General features: G+C 40.3%; 1 protein-coding gene across 1 annotated transcript in view; it reads left to right on the plus strand.

The window, feature by feature from the left end:
• mre11a (MRE11 homolog A, double strand break repair nuclease) overlaps nucleotides 1–12,345 on the plus strand; it is a 271,381-nt gene that overhangs the window by 230,869 nt on the left and 28,167 nt on the right. Inside the window, exons 16-17 of the mRNA XM_026282677.1 lie at nucleotides 1,842–1,925; nucleotides 6,812–6,873. Coding sequence (XP_026138462.1) covers nucleotides 1,842–1,925; nucleotides 6,812–6,873 — 146 coding nt within the window. The remainder of the gene's footprint in view (nucleotides 1–1,841; nucleotides 1,926–6,811; nucleotides 6,874–12,345) is intronic.

The raw sequence follows: 12,345 nt of genomic DNA on the forward strand, positions 1-12,345 counted from the left end.
ATGTAGGCTGTCATAGTTGATCCGTTATTCATTAACTGTATGGGCCAGAGAGTGTGCGCGCAAGAGAGAGAGAGAGTGCGAGCGCGTGGCCGGCGACACACTAGATGCGTGGCGCAAGCGTCTCAACTGCGTGGCGTGTCCGTTTTTAATTCGGCTCCCATGTTAACAGGTTAGAGCTTGCAGACTGCCTGCGTGAGACGCGCGTCTCAGGCACGGCTCGAGCCGCGTGGAAAACACGTGCATGCTAGAAATAGAACCGACGCCTATTTTCCTGGCAAAATAGAATATGAAAATATGTTTATATGTCATTTTGTACACAGATACATATTAATTCATGACACTTAGATGTTTGAAAGTCTATATTCAGATATAAATGTAATTTAAAAAATAAATAAATAATTATCGATTTTCAAATATTGCACCTGTCACCGGCCTGAGAGAAAGAGCGCGCAAGAGAGAGAGCGAGAGAGCGAGCGAGTCCCGGCCGCACGCTCAATGTCTTCAAAACAACACGAGCGCTGTCTTGCACTCTCCCTCCCGCATATTAATCAACTGACACGATGGTGGCGATGTTTAAATCATTTAAAATGAGAATGTAAGTGTGCTCACCCCATTTTTGTTTGTAAGAAAAAATTAGATTTCATATCGCAATATATATCGCAGAAAAATTAAATATCGCAATGTAATTTTTTCCCAATATCGTGCAGCCCTAATTAACAATATGTTGAGTAAGTGGATCGCTGCTAATGCTGAATGTCTGGTGAATGACTGCTGTTTCCAGTGAATATGTGCACGAGACACCAGCGCGATCAAACAGCAGAAACAGAAAATATTAAATTTTTGGTCACACATAAGGCATAATTCAAAAATGTAAAGTGTTAGTAGTTTGAAAAAAAATCAAGAATAAAAACAGTTAATAATAATTATTGCTAAATGCTGGACCGTTCCCATTTCGCTCTGCATATAGAACCTGAAGATTTTAAACCAAGAATGATCCGAAATGAAAATAAAAACAAAACATTTAGCTTTTTATCCGTGTATATATATATATATATATATATATATATATATATATATATATATATATATATATATATATATATATATATATATATATATACACATACATACATACATGCATACATACATGGGCCTTATATTTAATTACTGTTTAATAACAATAGCATGCATATGATCCTTTGAGTAAAGGTCTTCTTTTAATTTTTGATGAGTAGACTGTAGCTTATATTTTAGACTATCTTATTTTTTTAAATTAACTCACTTTAAATGTTTGAATATTTTTTAAAGACGTTAACATTTTATATCATAATGTTATTGTTGTTTTACTTCTTCCTTTTATCTCATTTTACAATTACATTTCGCGAATGATTTTAACAGGCGACTGAATTACATTGCCGTGGGGGTAAAGCCCAATTAGGCTGTCTACCTACTTTATATATATATATATATATATATATATATATATATATAATATATATACATATATATATATATATATGTTTGAAAAACGGCACAGTATTTTTTTTTCTGAGCATACACTCTTAACTAACATCAGTCAGGGATTGTAATAATCAAGTATTATTTAATACAAGACCTTTAGTAATTACAAATAAACATGATCACCTTATGTTTGAATTTATATAAGTCAATTTAACTGAACGTTTTAACTGGACTGGTGGTGGTGCTTTTTTGGTAATTCATTTTTATCTGTAAAAAAAAAAAATACAGGTGATTTAGTCACCAAGAGTGAAGATATAGTCGCATATGCGAGCGATTTACTCAAAATGTAGAGGGTTCATATCCTGTTTTAATGTGTCCAGGTTCTGCCTCAAAGTCAGGGCGGGATGGACATGGACAAAAAGGATCTCTCTCAAGTGCACTGACAAGCAAGTCAATAATGGATGGTGAGATACAATCACACCACACCACTGTGACATATTATGACCTAATCTTCCTTTTCAGTCATTCTATCTCAGCATCAAGTCGGTGACTGACGAAATTTGGGATATTGCTTCGATAGGCCAATCTACTTCGAGAGTAAACTAAACGAGCCAATGCACATTGGCATGCACATCCAGCTGCCGCTGATCACAGCGAGAGTATAATAAGGCGGCAGGTGCAATGCATACCAGCTTTTCACTTCAGAGCCAAGGGTAAGGATCGTTCTGCTCAGCTGTGTCTGCTGTGAACTAGAGTTCAGCATGCTCTCGGAAACTTCATGTGTTGGCGAGATGGTGCTTCAGCGGTGGTCGTTCCCGTGTTGAGTGAGTTGCACACTTCAGGCTGCACTATCCCTTGTCGTGTTGCAAGCGGCCAAGCACTAAAGTGTGCCTCCACACTAAAAGAGCATTTTTCTCTGAGAGCAAATTTCTCTGAAAGAGCTTCACAGGTGCGTCTTTGTAAAGACGACGGATCGACCTTATAAAGATGCCATTTCACCCGTGCGTTTCTCGGTGTGGTCGTTACTTGGCAACAGGTGATGGTCACGATCGCTGCCTCGCGTGTCTGGGCATCGAGCACGCTGAGGTGGCCTTCGTGGATGAGTCATGTTCCCACTGCCGGAAGATGACCGCCTCGGAGCTGCGAACTAGGCTCTGCTACCTTTCAGAGGACGAAGTCCCGTTGCCGCTGCTGCGATCTGGGGCTCATTCTGGTGGATGACAGACGGTGTGGTTTAATCTTGCAGGGAACCTACCCTCTCGGGACCATCACTCCTCTTGCACTTCTGATCCAGTGGAGCAACCCATGGAACGCGCTGGGCCCTGTTCAAAGAGTGTACCAGCGGTATCCAGTGGGCCTCTCTCCGACCAGGTGTTGATCTCAGCATTGGAGGGAGAGCTGTCGGATTCAGCCGCTGCCACCCTCCGGGACAAGTCGAATCCAGAGATGGCAGCTATGCTTTCCTAGGCCGCCAAGATGATAGAGCTCGAGTGGAATCCTCCACCGTGTCCTGAGCTATCAAGGCTGGATGATTGGTTTCTCGGGACGGCCCCTGCTGGTTCTCAGCACCCCGCCCCATTGTCTTTCTTCCCGAAAGTGCATGATGAATTCAACAAGAAGCAGCTGAGGCTGCCCAGAAGCAGACTGAGGCGATCCGACACATCCTGCTCTGGCGAGGGTGGCTGTGACGGTGGATTAAGGAAAGTCTGGAAGCAGTTGCGAGTTAACAGTTTTAATGTGATGAGATGAATACAAATACACAAACAAACAAAGATGCTGAGAAGACGACACTCCGTGGTGGTGGTGAGGAGGTGAGGAATCCGGATGATGGCGGAGAGAAGGTGAGTAGCACCTCGCCGTGTAGGCAGCAGGAGAGGATGGCACAGGAACTGCGGCGAACAGAGCCGAAAGTAAGTGTCTGTGGCTGAGTGAACGTGCGGAGAGTGGATGAGGTTCAAGGGAAAACACAGACATCCAACGCATACAACACTAAAGCCAGACGAACAGGGTAACCACATCAAGCAAGTAACAACGATCTCACAAACATAAGACGTGAGACAAGCCAATATATAGTGGATGAGTAATGAGTGGCAGCTGTTGCTGATGACAATTAATGGAGACGCCCACAAGCTAATCAGTGCAGACGCGAAACACACAGATTTCACCACAAAGTGCAAACACCCCGAGATCACGGTTTACCAACCGTGACAGTGGCCCTGCTACCGCGCCACATCTGCAGCAGCCTCCAGCAAGTGGTGCTGTAGAGCTGGGCGTAGGCAGGCCGGCCCACCCGTCCTGGCCCCCATCAAACCTGGCAGTGAGTGGAAGAGCAAGAGGACGGGTGAGCCAAAAAGAGGTAGCTGCTTTCTGGGGGATGGTTTCTATGGACCATGAGCCTTGGCTATGCGATTCAATTTGAGATGCTATGTAGAGCAGACACAAAGCTTCAGGACCTCAGACCAGCTCTTTTTCTGTTATTGAGGCTGGCAGAAGGGGAATGCCTGGTATGCATTGCACCTGTTGCCTTATTGTACTCATGCTGTGATCAATTTACACTCTAAGTACTGTATTTTTCGGACTATAAGTCGCACCTAAGTATAAGTCGCATAAGTCCAAAAACACGTCATGATGAGAAAAAAAACACGTATAAGTCGCACTGGACTATAAGTTGCATTTATTTAGAACCAAGAACCAAGTGAAAACATTACCGTCTACAGCCATGAGAGGGCGCTTTATGCTGCTCGGTGTATGCTACAGGAGCACTGAGCAGCATAGAGCGCCCTCTCGCGGCTGTAGACGGTAATGTTTTCTCTTAGTTCATTTCTCTTGGTTCATGTCAAATTAATTTAGATAAATAAGTCGCACCTGACTATAAGTCGCAGGACCGGCCAAACTATGAATAAAAATGTGTCCGTTCCCTCCTGAACGACAGTTAGCATATGTAACCAAGAAATTCTGTTGTTGTTCTCAGAAATATGTTACATTCTTGAATGAGGATGCAGATTTCTTCTGTTCATGCTCCCAGTGGAAATTATAGAGGGCAATTAAACCTTTCCATGGAGAGATTTTAATGACTTTTCATCTGAACTCAAACTAGGCTTACAATTATCTTTTCCATTCCTGTGTTAGTTTAGTTTTGATAGACACTTTTTTTGTAGACTGTTGGTATTGGAATGCTGTGTTCACACCAAACGCGAATAGGGCGTCAAATTCGCGTCTACCCCGTCTACTTTGCCGTTTGACCATTTTGAGATCATTCGCTTCATTCGCGGGTGTAATTTGCTTCATTCGCGTGAGAAATTAACTTCACAGCAGACGCGAATTTGCGTCATGGGGGGGCTTCTGCCAGCTGAGTTCATGCAGCATTTTCAACTGCCATTTTTATTCGTATAATCTTCAAAATATTACTGTTATCGTGTCATGACATGTAGTTTTAAAAGTATTTCAGGTGAGAATGTAGTTGTTTTAAACTCAAAATATGCGGTTTATTTATAATGGCCGCGTCTATTTAAAAAATGTGTTTCGCCGACCTCGGAGATGAGCTCCATGCGATCAGCGGGAGCTCCGTCATCATGTATCCGCCGAGAGCAACCTCACCTCAGCTAGATCTTCTGACATTTGCCACTGGCTCTGATGTCTCTTTAGTGGTTCAAGATAAAATATAATTTGTTTGGGGTAAAATGAAATGTTTCTTATCTTTGGCCTTTGTTCAATTTATCATCATATAGCTCCGGTTGACTGCTCACTGACACCATCAGTCGTTCCTCCTTGTTGAATGAGTGGAGAAGGGTATTCCTGCACAACCGGAGGCTGCAGGAACATACTGTTGAATGAGTGACTCCTAGCAGGCTCTTGATTGGTTAACACGGCGCGAATTGACGCCAAAGTTCAAATTTTTCAACTCGGGCAGCAGACGCGAATTTGTGTCAAACGCTAAATGAACAAAAAGCACCATTCGCACTTAAAGGCCCCCTTCTTCGTGATTCCATGTTTTAAACTTTAGTTAGTGTGTAATGTTGTTGTTAGAGTATAAATAATATCTGTAAAATTCTAAAGCTCAAAGTTCAATGCCAAGCGAGATATTTGATTTAACAGAATTCGCCTACAAAAAACGACCCGTTTGGACTACAGCCCTCTAGTTCCTGCAGTAGTAACGTCACTAAAACAGTTTTTTTGACTAACCACCACCCGCATGAATTCACAAACAGGGGGCGTGGCCCTGTTACGCTCCGACGGAGAAGAAGGAAGAGCTGTTTGTGTTTGTCGCCATGTCGTTGAAACGCTGTTTTTTTTCATCTCTGAGTCCAATAACCTTTGTTTGGGCTTCCCAGGAACGCTGTACTTTGAGATTAATGGTTACAATTTATGTTTAACTCGGTTCCCGAAAATTATAATGCACATGTAAAACTATGTGCAGCTCATTTTGCTGAGGACAGCTAGCTGAGGACAACTTTCTCAATCTCAATCAGTTTAATGCTGGATTTGCACAAAGATTATTCTTGAAAGATGGAGCAGTTCCCTCTTTGTCTGGAGAAGGCGTTGTTTATGGACCACAACTGGTAAGTGTATTTTATTATTTAAGTTGGTGCGTTTAACAGTTTCTGTAACTTATTACACAAAGGGCAACGCTGTTTAGCTTTGTTAACTTGATGTTAGGGCTGTGCAAAAAAACAAATGCGGTTTTCATGCGCATCTTGTCAGTAAAAACGCTCCTGTGATTATAAATACATCTCCAGCACGTGCGTTCTAGCCCAATCACGTTACCAGGAGGACAGCCTGCTCTCAGCTGCTGTCGAATGACTACACAGGTAGCACTGGCCCAATCAGAACTCGTTACGTATTTCTGAAGGAGAGGCTTCATAGAACAAGGAAGTCATCAGCCTGTTTTTGTGACAGTGAAAACAGCAGTATACAGATAGGTGAACTGTGTGAAAAATACAGTTTTTTTACACGCGAAACATGAACACGTTATATTGCGCATTGTAAACACAATCAAAGCTTCAAAAAAGCACGTAAAACGGGACCTTTAACGCGCAAAACGCTCTATTCGCGCGTCAGTTCGCGTCATTTGCCCCATTCAATTCACTAGACACCCCAACGCCCGATTCGAGCTGCAAGACCTCCAGACGCGCGTAAACTTGCCTTTGCATTGACTTAACATTGTAATCATTTGCGCCAGACACTCTATTCGCGTTTGGTATGAACACAGCATTAGTGATTAATCAATAATCATCTTTCATAGTGAACATGTCAGTGATTATAATTTTTAATAGAAAGAGAGTAAGTGGTGAGATTCTTTTTGTATTTTTTTTTTCCTAATATAATTCATAAGAATACATTTTATTCACAGCATTCCAGGGTTCAACCCAGAGGTCCTCTCGTGGAAACACACCAAAGACATATGCTGATGAGGTAAACACGTACTCCTAAATATATCTCTGCATGTATTAGGCATACAGACACATAGTATGATTTTTTTTATGTCATATGTGCTTTTTTGCATTTTTGTAGCATTTTTTTTATTATTATTAAATTTATCGGTTGGAGAATATGTCAAATTGTTATTGCTCGTATGGTATGGCTGGCATTGTGTGAGAGGAGTTATGATACAATTTGAGTACCTTATGAGCAGCTCTTGAGCTTACATTAATTTTTTTTAACATGCTTCAGGGAGTGGGCCTAAATTTCACCAGTGTTGAGGTTAAGTTGAAAACAAGGTTGACCTCATGAGCAAACAGCAAAACAGATTTATTCTCTCTTTTTATCTCTCTCTGTCTCTCTCTCTCTCTCTCTCGCTCCTCTCTCTCTCTCTCTCTCTCTCTCTCTCTCTCTCTATATATATATATGTGTGTGTGTGTGTGTGTGTGTCTTTTATATATATGTTTTCTTTCTTTTTCTTTTTTTAAGAGTACTGACTTGTCATTTATGTAGGCTAAGGTCATTTTTGAAGTTTTTATTTTATACAATTTATTTGTTTCTTATTTATATGGTTTCGTCTTATTTAAACTTTGTGTAGTTTATTTAGGCCTATTTTATTTTCTTATTCGTCTTAAAAATTTTCTAATATTGACTGGGCAATAAACGTTCTATGGTTCTTATTTGTTTGGTTCCACAGTTTACTGATTTTCAGGGTTTTTTCAGCCTATGCATGGTGGTATTTTTATTCGTTATGTTAATAAAAGGTCTGTATTTAATATCAGTGAGCTTTTCTTTTTATTTTTTTTTTATTTTTTTTTTTGTCCATCTAAGAAATTGACGCCAAATTGCCAATTAATGTAAATAAATATAATGTAAAAGTGAAAGTATAACTTTATGTAAAAGAGACACCCCCACACGGTGACCACACGGTATTACTGGTGTTGTCCCACATCGATTAACAGGTGGGAAATTTTCTTCACCGCGGCCATGACAGTAAAAGTGATGGCGTCTCTGTTCATTTTAAATAGTGTCTGTGCATTTATTTGCAATCAAATCAATGATATCGCTGTAGATGAAGTGACCCCAACTAAGCAAGCCAGAGCCGACAGCGGCAAGGAACCGAAACTCTATCGGTGACAGAACTTAATTCCAGGCTGCAGCAAAGTCAGATTGTGCAGAAGAATCATCTGTTTCCTGTGGTCTTGTCCTGGTGGTCCTCTGAGACAAGGTCTTTACAGGGGATCTGTATCTGGGGCTCTAGTTGTCCTGGTCTCCGCTGTGTTATAGGGATGTAGAGGTCCTTTCTAGGTGCTGATCCACCATCTGGTCTGGATACGTACTGGATACGGGTGACTGCAGTGACCCTCTGATCTGGATACAGACTGGATCTGGTGGCTACGGTGACCTCGGAATAAGAGAGAAATAGACAAATATTAGCGTAGATGCCATTCTAATGAAAGAAGAATGGCAAGGTCCAGTCAGTGCAGACCTGCCAACATGTACGCTTTTTCGTACTCTGCACGCATTTTGACCCATAAGTACACCTGTACGATTCGCTGCTCTCTAGGTACGCATTTTTTTGCTTCTCGCATTTCACCGATTTCAGTTTCTATGCAATCTATAACGCTGATTCTGTCACTTAGCCACAGCGTGTAAGTGGAGTGAAAAGCTTTCGGCCAATCAGAGCGCTGCATGTTAACCCGCCGCCCACCTGTCCCTCCTATCCTCAAGCTTAGTTGGCAGTTAGAAAAGTGGTGGAATGGCTTGAAATCTAGAAGGTTTTAGACAGGCCAGGTGCTGATTAACGTAAGATAAAGGTAACAGTTAGGCTATGTTTAGCCTAATTGAATTTATGAACATTAAAAATGACCTTGACATCATAACAAGCAGTCCAGCTGTGACGAGCTCGTTCACGCATTTATGTAGGCTAACATGTAACCTAAAAAGCTGTCACCAAAGAACCGGCAAAATTAATGATTATGAATATTTTATGAATATAATTAATAATAAACAAGTGTTTTCTGTATCAATGTCGACTGCGTCAACTGCAAAGATAAAGTTGACAATGCTGTCTCACGATCTTTGCAGTAGTGAACGTGCCAGAGAAATGCATATTTCATGCGGATTAACATTACATAAGCAAAGAGCAGTCTGTTTTCTTTCGTTTTGAATTGTTCTGTTCAACCCTCTGGAGTCTCAATCATTTTCCTGATAATCCCGAAAAGAACATAAATTACACTTTCAGTTTTGATTGTACAGATAAGAGCAATGCATCAATCGAATCTGTAAAGGGTCTACTTTTATTTCAGGGTTTTTCCCACATTGCAAATTTTTTGGCGGCTGCCAAAATGATTATTTGTCTCGCCAAAGCCTTATTTGATCTGTAATTGGGTTTTGTGAGTGAAGCAGGCTACTGACGGAGTGACGGAAGGGGAACGAGCACAGCGCCCCTCCCCCGCACGCACACTCTCCGTCTTCAGTTCTGTCTTTGCTCTCCCCCTCACATCAAAATCAACTGATCCTAAGGTCGGAAAACCTTCCATGTTTCACGTGGTGCATTCGGAAAATATTTTTGGCTGAATTACCACTGGCTGGGAATTGCACTCAAAAAAAAGTTCTCTTACATCTTGTGACAAGCATTCCGCACATGCAGCTGACATAACTTTAAATAAACGCAAAAAAATCAGTTATGAAGTGTTTTGTTTGTGTGTGTGTATGTTGACAAATCTTTTGCGATGTCCTAACAGCCAGGATTACCACACAACACGTCCACTAAAGTCCGCAACCTAATGACTCCTTTGAGCCGATTTATTATAATGAAATGAGAAAGTGTGCTTACCCCCATTCAGCAAGAGTGTTTAGTAAAATTTAGCCTTAATAATCCACAGTATGTATAGGCCTAAGCCAATGTGCAGTTAATTACCTATAAAACTATTTAGTTTAAAGTTAGACTGGAGTGAGATGAAACTAGATCAAAGCACAAAGCAAGCTGTTGCTATCTAGCTGCTAATTTTATTACATTTTATATGGTAAAAAATAACACTATTACACCTTTTAATGCTATGTTTTCAATTGATATGATTATACTGAAATAATTATCAGGTCTATCAAAAAATGATTTTATCTTTCTAAACTATGAAAGACAGTCATGGAATAAATTCATTTTCATGAATAAATAGGATAAAAACTGTTGCTTTTAGGTTTTTGTTTTTTTGTTTTTTTTTACGAACCATTCGGTTCACCACACACGACTCGGCACGTGCTGGGACCGCGGTTCAATTTAAATTTGACAAAGCATCTGTAATATAGTTTGCTATAAATAGCTCGTAAAACAAGCTGGGTTCAACTAATATGTGTTTCTGTTGATGGATTCGCATTCTGGATTCCCAGACATTATAAAAATAGTGATGAGAAAATGAAAAAAAAACTAGAAACAAAAAAAACCCTGGACAAACCATTCACTCTTGATCAATGTGAATTACTGCTGGAATATGAGCAGTCATTTATTCCATAATCACCCGAGTGCTGACTTCGCGCGAGCACTTGTGAGATCTGAACAGCACACGTTAATGTGTTTAAACTAAACTCATTAAACATTTAAGAGCCAAAGGACGCGAGCTGGCGTGCAAAGTGACAAGAATTTTGCATGTGCTCCGCGCAAACCTGTGCCTCAGAACGCGCGCAAATATTAAGATCTTTCTGAAGTAGCTATTGCATTTAAATGGACAAATTCACACAAAAAAAAATTCAAAATGCCCGTCTTGGTAAGTATCCTACAGCAGACATAGCTGGCTGAACGTATGCCTGTTGTATCAGTGCATTCTCTTAAAGTGACAGTCTTTATGTAAATCGAACAGCAACAACAAATAAATCACTCGAACAGCAACAACAAATAAATCACTCACTGCTCTTGATTAAAAAACTTTTATAACTTTAATAAAGAACAATCTTTAATTTATACAGTCCAATATGCAAGGCTGTTTTACATTTTATTACTTTATTCAATTTCTGTACCTAAAAACTTATGCTAGACCTGCCCAAAAAAAAAAGAAAAAAAATGAAATCACTGTTTGTATCTTTAATCTATTGTATTTATTTGTGCTGTTGCTTGTGGTAGAATATATATACATATTTTTATTAGAAAGTATAGTTTTTCCATAGCACATACCGAAAACGTGACTCTAAAACCGTGAAACCGGTTGTCAATAATTACAATATTTAAATGTAATATTTATTGTCAATATTGGGCTTGTGGATCATGTGGGTACTAGGGCACTCTTTGCTGTGTGTGGATGACCATGTCGGTCAGCCACCACCGAAGACCAATTCTGACCCAGGAAAAATCCTGTATTTGTATACAGATATAATAACAACAAAACATTGTGCACTTATTAAATAAAGATAACAAACAATGTGTGCTGTCTGCAGCCTTTGTCTGTGCTGATCTTCATTTACAAACACGTCATTCAAATGAACTGTAACTCGGTGAATACTCAACGAAGAGACATGAGAGATATCTATAGAAAGCATGACATGTCTACTTTTAAACTAAACAAGTGCTGCCGAAACAAATATTCTGTGATAAAGTAATCCATATGAAAACAACGCGATGTCCGTTTTTCACGTCTCCCTTCATTATCTTCTAATTCGACCACGCTCCCGCGCCGAATGCTCTATTCAGATTCTAATGTTAAATAAAGTTTTTTTTATTTTACTGTTTGCTTCGCAATGAGAGGAATAAGATATAATTCACCCCAAAAATGTGATTTGGTTGAGTATTTGAGATTTGGATTTCCTCAGAAAAAAAGAATGAAGCACTATTCAGCAGAGATAATAAACATGACTAAGGGCCCTATTTTAACGATCTGAAACGCAAGTGTCAAAGCGCGAAGCGCAAGTAAGTTTGTGGGCGGGTCTCGGCGCTGTTGCTATTTTCCCGGTGGGATAAATGGCTCTTGCGCCCGGCGCAGATCTAAAATGGGTTGGTCTGAAGTAGCTTCATTATTCATAGGTGTGGTTTGGGCGTAACGTGAAATAAACCAATCAGAGCGTCATCCAACATTCCCTTTAAAAGCAGGTGCGCAAGTTCCATTATGGATTGCTATTATTACGGCGTATTTACCAGGCGCACGCCAGGAGCGGTTCACAGCCGAGAAGACTGATGTTCTTGTAAGAGCAGTGAAAGACAGAGAAGTTGTGTTGTATGGGGATGGGAGAAACCCACCCAAAATAGTGTCGGTTAAACTGGCGTGGGAGGAAATAGCCACAATTGTTTCATCGATTTTTTTTTCCTGGTTTTTGACGGACAAACCAATTTGTCAGATGTCCTTATATACATATATGTCTTGCCACTGTCGGGCAAACAGGTCTGATCCTTAATTACTACAATTAGCCTGAATAATTTGTAAGCTAGATTTATGCCTATTTTTTCACATCTTCGTGGCACACCACAATGATTTCCGTCAT

Source organism: Carassius auratus, chromosome 15, assembly GCF_003368295.1.
Source record: "Carassius auratus strain Wakin chromosome 15, ASM336829v1, whole genome shotgun sequence".
NCBI classification, from domain to species: domain Eukaryota; kingdom Metazoa; phylum Chordata; class Actinopteri; order Cypriniformes; family Cyprinidae; genus Carassius; species Carassius auratus.